The sequence below is a fragment of the Salvelinus namaycush genome, chromosome 1, assembly GCF_016432855.1.
Source record: "Salvelinus namaycush isolate Seneca chromosome 1, SaNama_1.0, whole genome shotgun sequence".
NCBI lineage: Eukaryota > Metazoa > Chordata > Actinopteri > Salmoniformes > Salmonidae > Salvelinus > Salvelinus namaycush.
In genome coordinates, this window is record NC_052307.1 from 15,953,132 (window position 1) to 15,975,860 (window position 22,729).

Here is a 22,729-nt window from a genome sequence, read left to right on the forward strand (position 1 = left end):
GGTTGTGGGTTCGATTCCCACAGGGGAGTAGTAAGAATGAAAAATGTATGCATTCACTAAGTCGCTTTGGATAAGAGCGTCTGCTTAATGACTAAAATGTCAACGTAGTATATCATTCATGTCACTCAACACACACACACGGTCAACCCAATGTATGTTAGTTTTTTTTATCATGTTTTTTTTACTTCAGTAGTACCTTGTGGTGGGGCATTTTAATAATACTCCAACATATCAGGGTAAATAAGCAAAAATATAAATAATATAAGACAAATATAAACAATACATTCAAATTCCATTAAACGATGACAGCAGCAGGAATATTAAGTTACCTTAACAAAAAATATAAAATAATCATATCAATTAACATTGTATATGGCCTAATCAAGACACACGGGGTGGCAGGTAGCCTAGTGGTTAGAGCGTTGGACTAGTAACTGAAAGGTTGCAAGATTGAATCCCCGAGCTGACAAAGTAAAAATCTGTTGTTCTGCCCCTGAATAAGGCCCACTGTTCCTAGGCATCATTGAAAATAAGAATTTGTTCTTAATTGACTTGCCTAATTAAATAAACGTTTTTAAATAACACAACATCCCACTGGGCACAGACATCAACATCTATTTCACATTGTATCAATGTAATTTCATTGAAATTACGTGGAAACAACATTAATTCAACCAGTGTAGTCTATACTGGAGAGAAAAAAACTAAGATGAATAAGGTTTATATAAAAATGAGGGACCTCGTGCCTATTGTCTAACATTCCAGTTTATCAGACAGATATGCGTAGACTATGGTTTTTTTGATTGTTGATTCCCTTGATTGTTGATTCCCTTGGATCCAGTCGGACAGTAGCTGCGCATGACGTTGCTGTACACTGCTTCACCGGCGATGCAATGGTTTATACACACAAACTGCCATGACAATCATCACCACCAGCAGGATAGATAAGACGCTAATAAGTACAACTGCAATAGAAAAAAAAATACAATGTTACAAGCACATACATGAAAGAGATTTTAGACCATTCGTTGCGGCTCCGCCCTCTCACGAGAACACATCGCAAATAAAGAACTACAGGTAGGAGGACTTTGCTGAAAAAACATGGCACTTAATAGGCTTCAATTAACATTAAAATAACAAAATCAAGATTGCATACATCTACACACGTTATTTAGAAGATAAGCCTACGTTCTTATTTTATTGCCAACAGGTGCGCCCCTGTTGTCTAGGAACACGGGCCTGCAATAGGCTACACATTAAGCCGCATAAAACCTTACCCAAATTTTGATTCTGTAGGACTACATACGGCCTTTCATTTAGTTTAGAGTCACCTAGTTGTCCGTTCCCGTTCACAAACGCGCCAAAGGATAGAAAATACAGAATTAGGCTTTGTCGACTAGGATACAACATGATTATGCGAGTGGGAAAATAAGCTTCCACTTTCCCAGCATAATAATAGCAAAGACAATACAGTATGAAGATGGACAGAAACTGCTTCTCCAATACAACATCCCCGATCACGCTTGTAGGTGACGTCATGTTGACGTTGGCTAGCTAAGATCATGCGCAGAAACTCGTCATCGAGTCTAACGATCGTCTCGCGCAGAACTGCGTATGTGCAGACCGTCAAATCGAAGGCAATCCTTTGATATAAAGTTGTTTTTCACGAAAATGAAAACGTTTCAGTTTATCACTTTCACAAGGTTGGAGTAATAACATGTTCAGCTACTTAAGAAATTGGCTCGAATCTCGGTTGTGCCTTTAGATTTTGAGAAAATTAACAACCAAGGAATAATTTTTCACTTCTCTTATTGGCTTCTCAAACCCCATACTCCCGACTGGTCTGCCCATTGAGCTGAGTCTGTCTGCAGAGTCCCAGTGGCCAAGTTTGATTCGCAAGCGTTCCCGGAAGTTTCGCGACACCCTCGTGATATCACATTAGCCTACACTGGGTCCTAAAGCTGCCAGGTAGTACTAAAAATAAACAGTCTCTACGCCGCAGTATTTCAGTTTCATATCCAGTCTATCGTTCAGTGTTATCTAGTCTAATGATTGTACTCGGTTACTTATTTAATTAGGCCTACAGTGTGACTTGCGGATAATATATTTTTTAACTTCATTGTGATTTTAACTGGTACTGAATACGGAATTATGTAGAGGAGGGTTATCGGATAGAATATAAAGGATGTGTTACTCTTTCGGTATTTTGTTCTCGGTTCTCTTATATAAGGAATTCTATAGCCTAATAAACATCGGGTAAAGAAAGAAAACAATTCAGTTCTTATAGTGCATATATAAGTCATTACTTTCCCTACGTTCCTGAAATGTCAAAGAGCAATGGGGTAAAGTTATAAAGGTTAAGATGCTTGGGGTTATAGAGACTTACATCATTACTGTGCATGACTGATGTATTTGGCCTTTACCACATCATCTGTTGCCACGAGTAAAGCACATGTACCAGTACCAATACAAACACTATTTTCTTGTAATGAGCCCCAGAAGCATAATTGTTTCTGGAAAGTGTCTCTCTACCAAATAGGGCTGGAAATAAATTTGGAGGCTTCCTGGCCCCATAAATCATCACTGCAACAAGGAACCTGTAGGGAAACCGAAAACGAAGCACTGTGGAACTAGACTTCGCCACCAGTGATTTTGTGCTTGGGGTAAGATGGGAGGGATGAGGTATTGTTCAGAGGCCAACGAGTTGGTGGGTTGATGTTACATTTTGCAAGGATGGGTGATTATGGCAATTATACATTATGCTTGCTCTCTCGGCCCCCCCCCCCCCCCCCCCCCCTCTATGTTGTTCATTGTTGCTTAGGAGGTTTGACCGATGAGAAGGCATGCAATCAGCCTCTGGACCAAATTATCCATTTGTAAGCAATCACGGGCACATGTAGTAGGTTCCATCAATTGTCCGAACTCTGTTTTTGTCTTTAATGATGTTATTTTTCTATCTTTGGAACATTAACTTAGACCCCAGGTTAATTAACGTTGTATCTCTCTTCTTCCCTAAACACCAGATGGTTCATCTACTCTGTATTTGCGCCTCATATTGATTGACACCCTTGAAATGAAACATGACAGATTGCATAGTGGTAGCCTAGAGGTTAGAAAGGCAGGACTGCAATTAGAGGGTTGCTACTTCGAATAGCAAAATCAAATCCCTGATCTGAAAATGACGAGACAAAATATTCCCCTTCTTGTTCGTCATGTTATACATTATACACTGAGGGTGTCTGCCTTTTGTCTAACATTGTGGCCAGCTGTGTAGTTCTTTTGGTGACAGTGTAGTCCTTACATTTCTCTGCAGCGTTTCTTCACACAGTGAAGTAATAAGCAGATGGTAATATAGGAGCAGCCATTGAGCCAGCGCTCCTTTCATGTCTCTTCTGCAGGTCTGTTTGAGATACAAGTCTACTGCAACGGCCCACACAAAGGGGCTTTGATGTGTGGCGCTCAGCTCCCCTATGTAGAAATACCCAAATGAGGAATTGTGTAAACAAACCCATTGATATTCTGTTCTCCTCATACCAGAGGACCTTGACGCGATCAAGGTCCTCTGGGGCAGGGGGAGTTGTTCTGTTTAATAAAACATTTAATTAAAACCATTTGAGGCCGTTCTATTCCGTTGTATGTTGATGATTTCTGGATATTGCAAATCAGGCTTTTAATTAGAATCGCTCATTAGGGTGTACAGCGACGGCAACCACAATGACATGAGAGGGACAGCTATCTATAATGGACACTCCTGCCTCCGCACACGTTCAGCTCTGAACATTTACTTACGTTTACTGTTTCTGTCAAGTTGAACAGCAGCAAGCGATCAAATCATGGTTTTGTTGTTATAAAAAAATATATATATATAGTAATGGTAAGAAGAAGAAGAAGACAAAGAATAAGAAAGTGGACAAAAACACAAGGATGTAATACATATGTTTATATATATTTTTTACTTCTCATTACATGTATACGATAACATTTGCTGCCACATCCTACAAATACAGGGACCTACATGCTTCCTTTTCTATTTAGAAAGACCGAAATCACAAAACATTCCAAATATTATATAGCATAATTAAAACGGCTTACCACATTATTCTCTGAAGATAAATGAAACTAAGGTTGAGAATAAATGGAGACATGTTACAATCTCTGATAGGCTTTGATTTGGGATTGACTAACAGTTCAAACAGTCTTATCAAATAGAGACAATAAAAGTTTTTTTGTTTTATGTCTGGAGAGGCGAAATATCAATACATATTATATAATGCTTTGACCTATCTACAATATTTAGGCAGATTTAAGGCAGAAAACACTGGAAGTTGTTTATCCCAACAACAAACACTTGGGAGAAAATATTTTGTAGTCCCTTTGCAACGGGTATTTACTAAGAAACTGGTAAAATGGGTACCAACTGGTTCAAAACAATTGGGAAAGGCCCAGAAACCAAATGCATAACAATAATTATGTAAATATCATTTCACCTATATTTCCTAGTAAATTCCAGGTAAATAAAGGACTATGAAATAAAGCATAACCAAAAATGAAATACTTTTAGCAGCTTATTTGGTCTCATCTGCTAACTGCATTCTTTGAGGTAGGCCTAATCCTTTTAACTTACATGTTGGTGAGAAACTATTGTTGGTTAAAATCCATTGAAAAAACGTTTAAGACATCAACCATTTGTCAGCCACACAGTATAACTTGTTTTACTTATCACACATAACAAATTACATTATCTGTATGAAAAACAGTTATTGACATGTATATTAATACATATTTTTGGTTATTCATCTTATTGAACTAATACTCTTAAAAAATATCCCCTGCATTTTATGTTTTGGGATGTTGATGAGATATTTTCCAAAACTGCTTCTCACTGTGGTTGCTTAAAAGGGTACACCATAAAAAAAATTAAAAAATACAATGGTAATTTAATGTGACTGGGTCATGTTTTTGAACTCTTAATAATAACCTAGCAAAATAAGTCATTGATGAGAAGTGACTGCATTGTGTCCTTCAGTCTTACAACCTTATCTTATTATGACAGTCTTAGTAAGATGCTCTTTGTGATTGTGTGGTTGTCTCAAGCTGTAGAAACCTGTCTTGAGATCCGCCCTACATTTTCTGTCCAAAATAAACTGTATTTTAAGGATGCTTTCAGACTGAATATTCATTCAAATTTCATTTTATTCTCTTTACATTAAAGTCCCCTGCTACACTTTATTTGGATAGTCATACTATCAACAAACTATCTGTTGATAAGCAACTGCTTGCTAAGGTTACAGTTAGGGTAAGGTTTAGAATAAGGGTTAGGGTTAGGGTGAAGGTTAGAGTTAGAGCTAGGGTTGGGTTAAGGTTAGGGTTAGGATTAGTAGATAGTTGAAATGTTACCGATAGTCTGTAGATATTCTGTAGAGCATCTACAGATGTACTAACAGACTATTTGTGTTTATTGTACTCATTGAGCTACAGAAAAAAAGATTTGTCGAACGCTCCATGAGATTGATCTGTGTCTGCTGATTTGGCTCTCGTTCAGGAGTCTGTTGGTAGCAACATAATGTGCCTGGCTGGGTTCTTGGCAACGTGGGTGCTTCTATGGAACAGTACTCATGTTGAGGGAGTCTGTGTGGATCTCTGGCATAATGGTCCTCTCAGGTCTCAGACACACAGCTAGGCGCTGGGGACAACAACAGGTAGACACCAAGGATGTGGAACAAGAGATAGTTAAACCATGTGTCATCCACTTATCACATATTCATACTGTATACAGTATATAAGATATATGCTGCTTTTAGGACCACAAATTACACACTACTAATCTAGGTCTTGTCAATAGCCAGCACAGTGCATGACTGTACATACAGTTGAAGTCGGAAGTTTACATACACTTAGGTTGGAGTCAGTAAAACTCTTTTTTCAACGACTCCACAAATTTCTTGTTAACAAACAATAGTTTTGGCAAGTCGGTTAGGACATCTACTTTGTGCATGACACAAGTAATTTTTCCAACAATTGTTTACAGACACATTATTTCACTTATAATTCACTGTATCACAATTCCTGTTGGTCAGAAGTTTACATACACTAAGTTGACTGTGCCTTTAAACAGCTTGGAAAATTCCAGAAAATTATGTCATGGCTTTAGAAGCTTCTGATAGGCTAATTGACATCATTTGAGTCAATTGGAGGTGTACCTGTGGATGTATTTTAAGGCCTACCTTCAAACTCAGTGCCTCTTTGCTTGACATCACAGGACAATCAAAATAAATCAGCCAAGACCTCAGACAAAAAATTGTACACCTCCACAAATCTGGTTCATACTTGGGAGTAATTTCCAAACGCCTGAAGTTACCACATTCATCTGTACAAAAAATAGTACGCAACTATAAACACCACGGGACCACGCAGCCATCATACCACTCAGGAAGGAGACGCGTTCTGTTTCCTAGAGATGAACGTACTTTGTTGCGAAAAGTGCAAATCAATCCCAGAACAGCAGCAAAGGACCTTGTGAAGATGCTGGAGGAAACAGGTATAAAAGTCTCTATATCCACAGTAAAACGAGTCCTATATCGACATAACCTGAAAGGCCGCTCAGCAAGGAAGAAGCCACTGCTCCAAAACCGCCATAAAAAAGCCAGACTACGGTTTGCAACTGCACATGGGGACAAAGATCGTACTTTTTGGAGAAATGTCCTCTGGTCTGATGAAACAAAAATATAACTGTTTGGCCATAATGACCATTGTTAAGTTTGGAGGAAAAGTCGGGGAGGCTTGCAAGCGTAAGAACACCATCCCAACCGTGAAGCACAGGGGTGGCAGCATCATGTTGTGAGGGTACTTTGCTGCAGGAGGGACTGGTGCACTTCACAAAATAGATGGCATCATGAGGTAGGAAAATTATGTGGATATATTGAAGCAACATCTCAAGACATCAGTCAGGAAGTTATAGCTTGGTCGCAAATGAGTCTTCCAAATGGACAATGACCCCAAGCATATTCCAAAGTTGTGGCAAAATGGCTTAAGGACAACAAAGACAAGGTATTGGAGTGACCATCATAAAGCCCTGACCTCAATCCTATAGAAAATTTGTGGGCAGATTTGAAAAAGCTTGTGCGAGCAAGGAGGCCTACAAACCCGACTCAGTTACACCAGCTCTGTCAGGAGGAATGGGCCAAAATTCACCCAACTTATTGTGGGAAGCTTGTGGAAAAGGCTACCCCAAATGTTTGACCCAAGTTAAACAATTTAAAGGCATTGCTACCAAATACTAATTGAGTGTATGTAAACTTCTGACCCACTGGGAATGTGATGAAAGAAATTAAAGCTGAAATAAATCATTCTCTCTACTATCCTTCTGACATTTCACATTCTTAAAATAAAGTGGTGATCCTAACTGACCTAAGACAGGGAATATTTACTATGATTAAATGTCAGGAATTGTGAAAAACTGAGTTTAAATGTATTTGGCTAAGGTGTATGTAAACTTCCAACTTCAACTGTACAACACCAGGCTGTATCAAGTCTTGTAGATTCCATTAGAGCAGTGCTTCTCAGCTGGTTTACTCTCGGCACCCAAACTGAACCAGGTTGTCTCAGTCGCGACCCAATATTGGCATTGCGAAAAAGAATCGCTAAAATACAATTTGGGAAACTATTTGTAATGTAGTAAATGTAGCAATTAAATGACAAGGGAACAACATTCCAACTTCTTTGGAAGTCAATAATAACATTTTGTCCATATTCTTGATGAAGATTGTTAATAAACTCACTGGTTTGAGACACAAAGTCAACCAAAATAGTGCTGCTAATAGCTCTATATTGAAAATACTGTGATTGAAGAAAAACATTTCAGAGATGTTTAAAAATGTAAGTTCATTATCATTTCTACCACAGGAGGTTGGTGGTACCTTAACTGGAGCGGTATCAGTGGAATGGTATCAAATACATCAAACACATGGTTTCCATTTGTTTGATGCCATTTCATTTACTCCATTCCAGCCTTTATTATGAGCCGTCCTCCCCTCAACAGCCTCCACTTATTTCTACACACTTTCTACCTGGTTTAAGCCGTTTAAGTTCAGACCGGAGTATTTTTGTTGTCAAAAAACGCGACCCACCAGTTGAGAATCGCTGCGTTAGGGCCTGACCTGTTTCAGTGATCCGGGGGTCCACACCAGCTTGTAGACCATATAGATGGGGATCCACATGAAGGACGAGGCACCGATGATGTAGCCCACCGTAATGCTCCAGTCTGGGTACTTGTAGTCAAAGAGTTGGAGGGGTGCAGGCTTGAGCAGGGAGCTCACTATTATATACTGTGAAAGCAGAGCGACAAAGACAATCAGTAAAGTCTCACACGCCACACTCATATTTTTCTCAATTAGAATTTACATGTGACAATGGCATGCACCCTATTAGATGCCCGTTGTGCCTCTACAAATGTTTCTCTTTATTTTGTGAGATGATCACAGACCATCTAGGGAGATGAGGGCAGAAACAATTTAGCCCATACAAAAAAGGGAGAATAATAAAGAAAGCTAGCTCGATGAAAATGTCAGCTCTTTCAGCAGCGGAAGGCTAAGAGAGATTAAAGGAGATGTATGCAAAGTGAAGGCAGGGATATTAAGTTATGCAGGGGAATGAAATTGACATTTAGAAGGGTTCTATGCTGAAATGCTTAAATTCTGCAGGTATAACCCATTATGGTGTAGTTATAATACATTGTAATTCTTGCCATGTGCATTTATGACCCTTTTATAATGTCTTATAATCAACTCATAATGAGCCTGAGTAAATAACAACCATTTTGAGTCAGTTGAAATTATGATAGTCCTTAGAGACATAGCATTTTACAAGCTGTATTTTAAGCCACTTTAAAGACTTATACATGCTTATTACAAGTTATAAAGCATTATACCTGTAGGATTTAAGCAAAGTGTAACCATACAGTCTCTGGCAAAGTCCAAATGAAATGTTAGCACATCTGATCCTACACTAACCATCCACCCATGTCATTTAACCTGCCATGACCATTGGCATGTTAGGGCAAGTTACCCAAAAGGGCCATGTGGAAGATTTGACGTTTGAGATCTTTGAGAGGTTTACAAAAAACTGATAGGGCGCTGTAGGTCAATCAGATTGAATCAGATTTGTGATCTAATGGATGGCTAACAATGTTAAATACGTTTTAATTGTTACAGTATGATGACAATGCTTGCTTTAATGTGAATCCAGTAGTTCATTGTATAATATATTCCATAATTTCAAATCTTATCGGTTGGTTGCCCTATGGTTGTGCTTACCGCTAGAAATGCAGGACTAATAGCCACCCAGCACACCTTCCAGAATAATCCAGGATAATAGCCTAACATGGATTTAATGTCATTGCTGAATCTTGTGATACCTGAAACAAATGAAAATTGAAGAGAGAGGGTTAAACAACACTATGACAACAACTTGAAAAAATTATTCTAAAAATAACTTTGTCATGTGCAATCTGAAAAATGTATTGTTAGCAGGATGCATAATGCATTTCTTCAGCTTTTACAACCACAACAAAATAGGGATTTACATGTTAGTCATTTTAGCAGACACTCTTATCCAGAGCAATTTACAGTAGTAATTAGGGTTAAGTGCCTTGCTCAAGGGCACACCGTCAGATTTTTCACCGGATCGGGGATTCGAACCAGCGACCGTTTGGTTACTGACCCAACGCTTTTAAACGCTGGGATACCTGCAGTATAAATGAGGCAGTATGAATTAAAATGTCTTTCTAATGCAAGATACTACTAGGAGTATAGGAAGCGTAAACTGTAATATCACCATTAGTTCACCATTCTTACCATAGAACCAGGAAACAGCGATGGCCTCAAGAAAACCAACAGCAATGATGGAGGAACCCACCCCAAATTCCTCCAGTAGTTTCACCACATAGGCCCCACCCTGAGAGAAACACATACTTGTCACTCGTTTGGCAAATGTATCATTCTAATCAAGTTACTCAAAATAGAACGGATTGTTAATTTACTACTAATTTATATTCTATTATTTAGCCTGTCTACAGTGCCATCTTGAGATGACAACTGTAGCATCAGCCGCTTCCACATCCTAGTCCTCAAGTGCCCTAAAAAAATATTTTCTTAACCTGTTGTAGTCTGTCTTCAAAGTGCTAAATTCTTATTTACATTGGTAAGAGTGCTGAGGGAGCCCAAAAAGCACACAACGACCAAGCCCAGTACAAACAGCTCCCGTCTGTGCGCCAGGTATTCAGGGTATTCATCCATCACAGCAGTAATGATAGCCTCCAGTCCTCCGAACTTAGACAGAAATTAGAGCGGGCTACGTCAATGAGAGTGATTACATACAACAATTAAAGATCACTTCATTTAGAGATAATCTGATAAATCAAGTTAGACAAGTCTTCATACCGTGCTGTCAAGCCCAAGAGTGATCATCATCACGAAGAAGATAATGGCGAAGAACGTTGATCCTGTCATGTTGGCTATGGCCTCTGGATATGTGATGAAGAGTAGGCTTGGACCTGGGGGGTGGGGATGAGGTAAATCCCAGGTTGAGAACAATCTCAAAGCTACAATGTCCTATTCTTGTTGTAGATATAGAAATACATTCTTATTGAACATGTACAGTCAGTTACAGCAGTGTATAAAAAAACATATAAATACACTAAAAACAGGTATTGAAGAAACTTTTTAAGTGGTTTTAGAGAGTTAGAGAGTTTTGGCCACTTACCTTTGTCCCTGGCCACATCCTCCACATTCACATTTCTCTTCTCTGCCATGTACCCCAGCATAGTGAAGATCACAAACCCAGACATGAAGCTGGTCAGGCAGTTCACCAGGCTGGTCACTATGGCGTCACTACAGCGTCACAACACAGAGGCAAACATGGTGCCTGTCTGATCATCTCAAGTATTGTCATTCATATACCTTACTCTGGTTTGGTTGTGAACAGTTGTTACATTGGGATTTTGTAAATGTGGCAACTGTCCCCAAAATGGATTACCTTTGTAAGACATGTTCTTGACCAAACTCGCTAGCCAGCAAGCAAACATAGACAGTGGACCATTGAGATACACAGTATTCTAAATGCCATTTTTAATTTCTATGGGGTGGGCATTCACTTTCTTTTCATTAGGATAACCCTGTCAGCAAGAGTAAGTCCATTCACATTCTGTGTGATTCATGAATGTCTCTGAGAAGCAGCAGTGCCACAGTTTCCTCACCTCTACCACTGTTACACTACTAACCACATTAACCACGTCCACGCCAGCCGTCTTACAGGGAGCTTACAATTCAATTTCTCCTTCAGGTGAGCCCCGTCACCCATTCATCTCCCAGGACGCTGGACTCACCATTCCCTCTTTCTAATTATAATTACATTGTCTTAAAGAGTTGCTGTGGGACATCCGTTTAAGCCTATCTATTCAACACATTGTAAATTAATCCCTGTGATTGGCCGGTGCTTCCTCCCTCCCCTCCTACATGGGGCTGATGTGTATAAAAGTGAGAGCTATAGTTAGCCTGCCCGAGACACATGTTTTAGTCACTGGATGTCAATGCATGACGGCCTTTTGTGAGAGAGATTGGAAACGCTATTGTGGAGATCCAGCCTCACTTCTACCTACCTCACTGGTGTGTGGGGCATTCAGGAGGAGGAGCAACTTCCTTTTCCACCCTGGACAAGCTTACCTCATCTAAGTCATACTGGGTTTTACTTTTTAATTGTTTGGAAGTGATTGATTGATTGATGTGGTTCACAGTTTCATATGCTCTCACCGGTGTGGCTCAGTTGGTATGGTGCTAGCAATGGAAGGTTTGTGGGTTTGATTCCCACTGGGGCCATCCTTAGTGTAAGTTGCTTCGAATATAAGCGTCTACTAAATGGCATATGTGAATACAGGCAGATATACTGTAGCTTAATTTATCAAAGTCTCCCATTTCTCCAGGTGTGTTGTGTGCAAATGACCCAAAAGATTGAGTAACACTTTATAATACATTTCATGAATAATTCATTATACATGTTTATAAGTGGTTTATATATTTTAAATGCTTATGAATATGAATGTTAATAAGGCTTAGGCTATATGTTTCTAAATGCTACCAAATAATTAAAGTTATTTAATAATAGTTTAGAAATAGTTAATTTAATGCTTTTTCATGAAGGTTATCACAAAGAGTTAGGCATAATTGAGCCAAATCGTTAGGGATAAAACTTCTGCCAAATTGCATACCTTAAAAAAAAGTTACTTCTGTAAAACTGGATAATCAGAAGTGTGTATTTACTATTATTCAAAGGAGTTTTAGTATCAGCTCTTACCGATAACAGTTGTTGGTGAAGGGGTTGTAGCTAGAGAGGGCAAGGAGTACCCCAAAGCCTGGCCCCAGGGAGAAGAAGATCTGAGCCGCAGCATCTACCCACACCTACAAAACACATGGAGATTAATTACACTCACATGACCGAACCTGTGGGATTCTATCTCACCATATTCACTAAATAAGCACTTAGGAAATGTACCTGCACTCTCATAATGTCAGACTTGGTGCTTTGACCTGTAAAGTCAGCGTGCATTACTCGACAGAATGAAGACCTGTATCAAGCTACTGAAGCCTAACTGTTCCTGTCTGTCTGTCTGTCGGTCTGTCTCTCTACCTGTCTGTCTGTCCAACCTCGACTCAGGGATCGACTAAACATAGTAAATGAACATTTGTATCCCTCCATTTAGTATATGTTACTTTTCATATGGTATGTATTAATTTGTGGATGTCCATCATCCATTTCGTATAATATGTTAAGTACTGAATTTCATACAATATGTTACGAATTTGCAATATGCATGATATATAACTAATTCCAATTTGTTGTGGCTAAAGTTAGCTAGGTTCAGGCCCGTGCACAGACCTTTGGTGGAGCAGGTGCTTAAAGTCAAAAAAGGGCACCCCCCCAAATACACTGAGTGTAAAAAACATTAAGGACACCTGCTCTTTCCATGTCATAGACCGACCAGGTGAATCCAGGTGAAAGCTATGATCCCTTATTGATGTCACTTGTTAAATCCACTTCAATCAGTGCATATGAAGGGGAGGAGACAGGTTAAAGAATGCTTTTTAAGCCTTGAGACAATTGAGACATGGATTGTGTATGTGTGCCATTCAGAGGGTGAATGGGCAAGACAACATATTTAAGTCCCTTTGAATGGGGTATGGTAGTAGGTGCCAGGCGCACCGGTTTGTGTCAAGAGCTGCTGGGTTTTCCACACTCAAGAGTTTCATGTGTGTATCAAGAATGGTCCACCACCCAAAGGACATTCAGCCAACTTGACACAACTGTGGGAAACATTGAAGCTAGCATGGGCCAGAATCTATGCAGCGCGACACATCTCCGTCGCATAGAGTTGATCAGGTTGTTGATTGTGGCCTGTGGAATGTTGTCCCAATCCTCTTCAATATTCAATGGCTGTGCAAAGTTGCTGGATATTGGCGGGATATCCTCAATGGGTTACATGTCTGGTTAATTTGCAGGCCATGTAAGAACAGCTTCAAGGAATTGTGTACAGATCCTTGTGACATGGGGCCGTGCATTATCATGCTGAAACATGAGATGAATGGCAGGGGATAAATGGTATGACAATGGACCTCAGGATCTTGTCACGGCACCTCTGTGCGTTAAAATTGCCATGGATAAAATGCAATTGTGTTTGCCTGCCCATACCATAAACCCACCGCCACCATGGGGCACTCTGTTCACAATGTTGACATCAGCAAACCGCTCGCCCACACGACGCTATACACGTGGTCTGCGGTTGTGAGGCTGGTTGAGGTACTGCCAAATTCTCTAAAACGATGTTGGAGACAGCTTATGGTAGAGAAATTAACATTCAATTATCTTGCAACAGCTCTGGTGGACATTCCTGCAGTCAGCATGCCATTTGCATGCTACCTCAAAACTTGAGACATCTGTGGTATTGTGTTGTGTGACAAAACTGCACATTTTAGAGTGGCCTTTTATTGTCCCCAGCACAAGGTGCACCTGTGTAATGATCATGCTGTTGAATCAGCTTCTTCATATGCCACACCAGTGAGGTGGATGGATTATCTTGGCAAAGGACAAATGCTCACTAACAGGGATGTAAACAAAATTGTGCACAAAATTTGACATAAATTATATTTTTGTGCATATGGGAAATTTCTGGAATCTTTTATTTCAGCTCATGAAACATGGGACCAGAACTTTACATGTGACATTAATATTTTTGTTCGGTGTATATCTATACAGTACCAGTCAAACTCATTCATGGGTTTTTCTTTATTTTTACTATTTTCTATATTGTAGAATAATCCAAACTATGAAATAATACATATGGAATCATGTAGTAACCAAAAAAGTGTCCAACAAATCTAAATATATGTTTTATTTGAGATTCTTCAAATAGCCACCATTTGCCTTGATGACAGCTTTGGATGCTCTTCGCATTCTCTCAACCAGATTCCCCTGGAATGATTTCCAACAGTCTTGAAGGAGTTCCCACATACGCTGAGCACTTGTTGGCTGCTTTTCCTTCACTCTGCGGTCCGACTCATCCCAAACCATCTCCATTTGGTTGAGGTCGGGGGATTGTGGAGGCCAGGTCATCTGATGCAGCACTCCATCACTCTCCTTCTTGGTAAAATAGCCCTTACACAGCGTGGAGGTGTGTTGGGTCATTGTCCTGTTGAAAAACAAATGATAGTCCCACTAAGCCCAAACCAGATGGGATAGAGTTGTAAATAAATCCCAGACAGTGTCACCAGCAAAGCACCCCCACACCATAACACCTCCTCCACACATGCGGAGATCATCCGTTCACCCACACTCCAATTTGGACTCCAGACCAAACGACAAATTTCCACCAGTCTAATGTCCATTGCTCATGTTTCTTGGCCCAAGCAAGTCTCTTGGTATTATTGGTGTCCTTTAGTAGTGGTTTCTTTGCAGCAATTCGACCATGAAGGCCTGATTCACACAGTCTCCTCTGAACAGTTTATGTTCAGATGTGTCTGTTACTTGAACTCTGTGAAGCATTTATTTGGGCTGCAATTTCTGAGGCTGGTAACCCTAATGAACTTATCCTCTGCAGCAGAGGTAACTCTGGGTCTTCCATTCCTGTGGCGGTCCTCATGAGAGTCAGTTTCATCATAGCGCTTGATGGTTTTTGTGACTGCACTTGAAGAAACTTTCAAAGTTCTTGAAATGTTCCGCATTGACTGACCTTCATGTCTTAAAGTAACGATGGACTGTCGTTTCTCATTGCTTATTTGAGCTGTTCTTGCCATAATATGTACTTGGTCTTTTACCAAGTAGGGCTATCTTCTGTATACCCCCCTACCCTGTCACAACACAACTGATTGGCTCAAACGCATTAAGAAGGAAAGAAACTCCACAAATTAACTTTTAAGAAGGAACACCTATTAATTTAAATGCATTCCAGGTGACTACCTCATGAAGCTGCTTGAGAGAATGTCAAGTGTGTGCAAAGCTGTCATCAAGGCAAAGGGTGGCTATTTGAAAAATCTCAAATATACAATATATTTTGATTTTATTAACACTTTTCTGGTTATTACATGATTCCATATGTGTTATTTCATAGTTTTGATGTCTTCACTATTATTCTACAATGTAGAAAATAGTAAAAATAAAGAAAAACCCTTGAATGAGTAGGTGTTCAAAAACGTTTGACCAGTAGTGTATAAACAGTGCATTCGGAAAGTATTCAGACCCCTTCACTTTTTCCACATTTTGTTACGTTACAGCCTTATTCTAAAATTGATTTTAAAAAAACGAATCCCATCATTCTACACACAATACCCCATAATGACAACGTGAAAACAGGTTGTTAGAAATATTTGCAAATGTATAATTAAAAAAAAACTTAAATACCTTATTCACATAAGTATTCAGACTCTTTGCTATGAGACTCGAAATTGAGCTCGGTGCATCCTGTTTCCATTGATCATCCTTGAGATGTTTCTACAACTTGATTGGAGTCCTCCTGTGGTGAATTCTATTGATTGGACATGATTTGGAAGGGCACACACATGTCTATATAAAGTCCTACAGTTGACAGTGCATGTCAGAGCAAAAACCAAGCCATGAGGTTGAAGGAATTGTCCGTTGCGCTCCAAGACATGATTGGAAGAAGTTTGGAACCACCAAGACTCTTCCTAGAGCTGGCCGTCCAACCAAACTGAGCAATCAGGGGAGAAGGGCCTTGGTAAGGGAGGTGACCAAGAACCCGATGGTCACTCTGACAGGGCTCCAGAGTTCCTCTGTGGAGCTGGGAGAATCTTCCAGAAGGACAACCATCTGTGCAGCCCTCCACCAATCAGGTCTTTATTGTAGAGTGAGATATGTAGTTGTAGATATGTAGATGTAAATGTAGATAACACTTTTATTTCCCCTTTGACCCCCATTTTAATTGCATAGACAATCAGGAGAAATCCAGATTATCAAATGTGTCAAACGAGCATGAGGATGTCGTGCTCGAAGAGGGTGTTCATGAAGGAACCAATGGGATGCTCGGGGGGGCGTTTATGCAGCAACCCATGGGATACGCCAATGGGACAAGTGCATTAGTGCATTGCTCTGCATTCAAGGTGACAGAAGGGCAGAGGAGGGGACTTTTTTCAAGATTTATGAGTTTATGAGAAATTATCTAATTTGATGGGCAATTTGTTGCATTTAAAGTTACAAGGCCACCAATCAAAAGGGCACTTTTTTCACAGGAGGGCAAAAGGGCAGGCGCTCCAGCATCCCTATGGCTCTATCTGTGCACGTGCCTGGCTAGGTGGCTAGGTGGCTAACATTAGCTAGGGTTAGGGTTAGGGGTTAAGGTTATGTCTTTGAGGCCAGGCTGGTCTGCCTGCCTGCCTGCCTGCCTGCCTGCCTGCCTGCCTGCCTGCCTGCCTGCCTGCCTGCCTGCCTGTCTGTCTGTCTGTCTGTCTGTCTGTCTGTCTGTCTGTCTATCTATGATAATCCTCTGCTATTCTAGAGATTTAAATGCTATGCAATTTATGTTCTCATTTTAAAATTGTTCAATTTCGGACAGCTGATTTCATCCAAGCATCAAATCAATTCAAGCACAGTGTTTCTTGCTGAATACATAATAAATACCATGTAACACTTCAAATTAAAGTCTGCACATAATAATATATAACTTTTTATTAGCATGTATTCACCTTTATGTCTGTTTTGTAGTCAGGATAATGATAAGATATTTTAAAGGGGGTCATACATGCTGATGTCAAGTCTTGTAATGCATTGCACATCATAATGCATTATACCTGCAGCGTAAGCACAAATTAAAGGGTGTTCATTGAATTGAATTCCAAGATTGTAATTTTCTGTATTTTCCGATGGATTTCTGTGACCTGTTGTGTCCAGTGACAGTTGTGCTGAATAATAGCCTCATACAGATCCTATTTCACAGCTGTACTGAGTGATCTGAAGAGGAGCATGCATTTGGAGAGGGAGAGGACGAAAAGAGAAAGTGTATGTGTGATTGCGAGAGAATGGAGTGGGGGGCTTTGTTAATGTAAAAAACATCTAAACCAATTACGCATCTCATTATCGCATGCTGTGGCTTATTTATGCATCTCATCTCATCATTATTCCCTTGAACCAAAGCGCTCACTCATACTGAGCCACAACACAGCACTGGACCATCAGACACTAGAAATTAAAGGACATATGATAGACTGTTCCCAATATACTGGTTGCAATGAACTCAGGCTGCCATCCCCATCACCAGAAAGGCAAGTTTACAGATGCAGTATTTTTTGTGCCGCGCATCACAGCACAGCATACTGCACTCGCCTGGGTCAAAATCGCCTGGGGAAAAACATTTTACTGCATTGAATCGAAATAACAAATGCCACACATCCTCTTCATCACCAGGGAAATTACATTATTTTGTATGAGATTGACTGTGTTTGACCACTGCTGTGCACTTCCTTTCTTTGATGGATTTTGACACAGGCAGGTGTAGAATGCTGTGCTGTGACGTGCAAAAAAAACTACTGCGTCTGTACAACCAAATAATGACATAATTCTAACATCCCATGCCAAATTTTTGCCCGCTCAGTCTACTATACCAACTCCCATTTGGTACCAAAATTATCAGACAAGCTATTTGACAGTGTTTCCTGCTCCAACCAGATGATCATATGGAATTGATGTGATCATGTGGAATCTTATCATAACTCACACTGGTCTCGAAGAGTTTCTCCCACTTGGGCTGGAGGTAGAAGACCACTCCCTTCCATGCACCTGGTAGGGTGGCACCACGGATCAACAGGATGAAGAGCACCACATAGGGCAAGGTGGCTGTCACCCACACTACCTGGCACGGGACGGGCAAAGCAGCAGACAGAGAGAGAGAGCGATTAGAAGGGAAGAGAAATTGAGATTATAGCCTTGTGAATCACACTGGACATGGTATTGTAATGACCCTAGTCTATGAATGTCCCCGACTGAAATATCTCTCTGTGGCCAGTGTGTTTGCCTTTGGGTCAAATGACCTGGTACTAACCACCACCGTTTTGCTATAATATGCTCTGGTAATTGCCCCCACACACTGACACCCCTTTCCTGGAAGAGTGGCTTGGACTTGTTACCTTCCCTGATGTCTTCACTCCCTTCCAGAGACTGAAGTAAACGATAGTGAAGATGAGGAAGAGGCAGAGCATCAGCTGCCAGCGAACACCCCCCACGTTACGCAGACCATCGGACTTGTGGATTTCCAGAACATTCCTCCTAAGGTGGAACAATATATGAGTTGTTTACATGTACTTCCTTTGTCTGTAAGCCTCGGCCTACATACACTGCTAAAACTAAGGCTGCTTTGTGGTTCGATATAGATCCTTTTTGAGGGCCATATAATACAGATGTAGGATCTTAATTTGATCACCCTGTTGCAGGAGGAAATATAACATTTGTAGTGTATTTGAGGTTTCAAAAGGCTTTCCACTTTCCACTTTGACATTTCAGACTTAATTTACCAAACCCTACAAAAATATCAATGAATTATAATCCACATAATAATTCACATCCTGTTGCTGCAGGATTATTTTCCTGCTGTAGCAAATTGGCTCAAATTAAGATGCTACATCTGTGTAAGCGAGCCATTTAACTATCATTGGTTAGCTAAATAGAGCACCAGTTCTTCTTGCAGTGTGCTAAGTTAATTTCCTGTTTTCTATATAGCTTTACATAATCACAGCATGTTTCAACACTTGTAAGCAAGTGTTTGATGAAAAAACGAAAATGACAATGCACTATTGTGAAATGTAAAAGATGTCTAAATATTTAAATGCAATGAAATGATAACAATGATGTCAACCCATTGACGTGGCTTTTCGAGATCATGGTAACAGTATTTCACCGTGCTGTCTGCCACTTACATGCACTTACGTGTAAAATTCCTCAGCAGGTGACCTGGAGTAGTTATTCCAGGTCACGTTGTCTTTCAGGAAGTAGTTGGTGCAGTTTTCAGTGTTCCAGGCATTGTCACAGTTGGTCCAGGGCAGGACGCTGGTGAAGGACGAGTAGAAGTAGAAAAGTGCCCAGGCGATGATGGTGTTGTAGTAGAAGGAGACGTAGAGCGAGATGACACAGATCGCATACCCAATGCCTGAAACCATGGACAGATGGATCAATACCATCAGAGAGTAGAGGTGTGTGCCTCAGTGTCAATAGGCCTATTATGCCATTTTGAAATGACCAATTACTTTGTAGTAGGCCTAGTGTAAATGTAATTGTACTGTACTTCAATTGACCCACTTTACAAATTATTCTACAGTCACCTTGTGCTGTAAATACACTGTAAATACACTGTTGAATTGTCAACAGTAAGGTTCACCACGTGAACGTGATAAGAAGATGTGTAGTATGCAGGTAATGTAAAGATGTGCACTAGTGTGGGGTCAGTGAGTTGTGAGGTGGGTTGTGTATGAAGGTAGATGATGCCAGTCCTACCTTTGAAGATGGGGCATATGTGTTTCCATATGGATATGGCACCAGTTCTGTGGAACTGTCCCAGTGCCAGTTCCATGTAAAAGAGTGGCACCCCTCCAAAAATCGCCATGACAATGTAGGGGATTAGGAAAGCCCCTGTACATAGATGTAGAGAGGCGAAATCACAGGTCTGACTCATCACTTTAAGGGGATCACATTGTGTAGATGAAGATGTAGGTCTAACCTCCTCCTCGGGCTATTGCCACAGCGCATAAAGTGTCTGGTGTGCAAGCTAAGATGTGAGACATATTAGGAAGGACAGGCCCTTTACAAATAGTTGCTTCTACTACTTCGTAGTTTAATATCTGAGTAAGAAAATCATCCATGGCATGCGTTATGATGCAATTATAATGTATTGTAAGACTTTTAAGTCGTATATGAGGCCCTATATTATGTATTATAATAATTTATTAATGATCTAGACTAAATAACAGCCAGTTTGAGACAGTTAAGATGTTATGCATAGAGATACTTAACATATTATTTAGAAGCCTTGCTATAAGACATTATAAAGGCTCATACATTTTTATTAAACAGGTTATAAAGCATTATTTATCTTTAGATACACTTAAAATACTTTTTAGTATTTTATTCGAAAGGAAATCTTATTGCTCACATATTTGGGTAACGTTATAGCGTCTACGTTTTGGTGACAGTTATTTTAATTGAAATTAATTACATTATTAAAATATGTGAAATATCTTTACTTTTCAAAATAATCCGCTAAATGATTGGAAGTTTTTATATATATATATATATATATAAACTGTATATCCTACACATGTTATAACTTAAAAAAAATATTTATTCAGAACAGTTATACATGCAAATGGCTACATGGGCTACTTTTAGAGAAGCAGTTCTGTCACTATGGTGGATAAAATCATTGCATCAAGAAATACTCCCTCGAGTCAAATTGCAAACGATAGTCTTCTACAAATGTGGTGTAAACATAACGGTACATACAGATGAGAGACAAAATAACACAAAAAAAATACATTAATCAGAGACTGTTTAATTCGTTTATAGCCTATAACCTCGATAGGATATACATTTTCCACTTTCCGTTTTCCATAATAGTGATTAGATTAGAGGTAGGCCTATGCTTTGTAGCCTCATTCAGCGTCCAACAAAATTTGGGACATCGAAACTCGTCTCTTTCGAACTAATCTTGGCGGATGAACTCTCCTAGCTAATATTCTAGGCTATATTTCAATCATAAACAGGAAAAACTATGGTACTGTATACGTAGTTCAATGTTTTAATTTGAAGATGAACAAAAAAAAATATTTAAGTTTGTTTCAGTGAGTTTATTATAGTGGGTTGCAGGCTATACAGCCTGTGAAGCTTATTTCAGAACCATGGACAGCACAAGGTATAGCCTGGCTACCCTGGTAGCGCATAAGAGCAACTATCATTTTCAAATTCTTTATTACAAACAGGTTATGTAAAGAATAATATTTATTAATGGCAGCCTACTATCATATCTACTATCAAGAAAGACGAGACCACATAAATGTAACTAAGGGCATAGATTAGCCCACTAAAATATAAAGCAAATATATCAGTAATTAGAAAAACTCTTACCGCCTCCGTTTTGGTAACAAATGTATGGAAATCTCCACACATTTCCCAAGTCTACCGCGAAGCCAATGACTGATAAAAGAAAATCCATTTTTTTGCTCCATTTGTCTCGTGTGTCCGTCTGTGTGATCACAGGTACCGGCACAGGGTTGGTGTTGTAACCGGGGTTTGAGGGGCCCTGGACGCTCAAGCTTCCCGCTGGGGCCGCTGAGTCTTGGCGGGTCATGGTTGGCGGACTATCAAAACTCAGTCCGCCGTCTGAGCAGGTAAGTTTTAAAAAACTGACAAGCTTCAGAGGCACTGAAGATTCTCGTATTGTGGGCGATGATAGGTCAGACTGGGAGGAGTAAATTGTCAATCACTAGGCTAGTGGAGTAGAACTCCCTCTGCGCACACTAATCAACAAAATGAGCTCCACTCCAACGTCGACGAGAATTTAGGTTCCCTACTTTTTAATAGGTAACATTTTAGACACCCCACCTTTTTAATGTTGAATTCAAAAGGCTTACAGCCTATTCAAGAGTAGGCCTACTAGGCTATTTGATAAGCAGTTTGGTTGAATTGATGTTTTGTTTTAGGTTACCAATATCATTGTTAGGTCACAACAAGTGTCATGATGTATCTTGTCAATATTAAATTGAGAAGGAATTTGACTGGCTGTGGATCTGAATGGTAACTGGCTATGGAGGGACGAAGGAACTAGCTGGCTACTCAAACTCAATGTAAGCAAATGTTCTAATCTGAAACATCTTTGAAGAGGTCTTGATGTTATGGTTCAGGTGGTAGGGTGTTTGCCCATGCAATGTCCCCTGACAAAAGATTACATTTTTTTCCAATTGCTAACACACTAAAATGACATGCACAGCACAATTATTTAAACTGACACACAGAGAGCAAAACCTCTTCTCAAGTCTCCAAAAGTCTAAACACATTTTCTGCTTTACACACATTTTGCAATTCAAAATGGCACTTTTTAAATGCACTGCACACGGTTCTCTGCATAAGACACAACAATCTGACAAAGTCACATGTTTGCCATTTCAAAACACTGCCATTCAAAATGACACTA

General features: G+C 39.9%; 1 protein-coding gene across 1 annotated transcript; it reads right to left on the reverse strand.

Moving 5' to 3' along the window:
- Positions 1-5,599: 5,599 nt before the first annotated feature.
- LOC120050593 (sodium-dependent serotonin transporter-like) lies at positions 5,600-21,886 on the reverse strand. Its single transcript, XM_038997186.1, has 13 exons — positions 21,664-21,886; positions 20,038-20,172; positions 19,474-19,693; positions 18,678-18,816; positions 18,269-18,403; positions 12,346-12,449; positions 10,759-10,886; positions 10,437-10,549; positions 10,194-10,325; positions 9,852-9,951; positions 9,312-9,412; positions 8,157-8,324; positions 5,600-5,683 (listed from the first exon to the last, which is right to left on the reverse strand). The coding sequence occupies exons 1-13, from the start codon at positions 21,884-21,886 to the stop codon at positions 5,600-5,602; spliced, it is 1,782 nt and encodes a 593-aa protein (XP_038853114.1).
- Between the last annotated feature and the right edge of the window lie 843 nt (positions 21,887-22,729).

Bases quoted from the DNA above. Each gene is read 5' to 3' on its own strand.
- LOC120050593 (XM_038997186.1), bottom strand. From the start codon at position 21,886: ATGACCCGCCAAGACTCAGCGGCCCCAGCGGGAAGCTTGAGCGTCCAG. The intron at 20,173-21,663 runs GTAAGAGTTTTT...ATCTATGTACAG, and splicing joins TTGTTACCAAAACGGAGGCG to GGGCTTTCCTAATCCCCTAC. The intron at 9,952-10,193 runs GTAAATAAGAAT...TGTTTCTCTCAG, and splicing joins CCCTCAGCACTCTTACCAAT to GGTGGGGCCTATGTGGTGAA.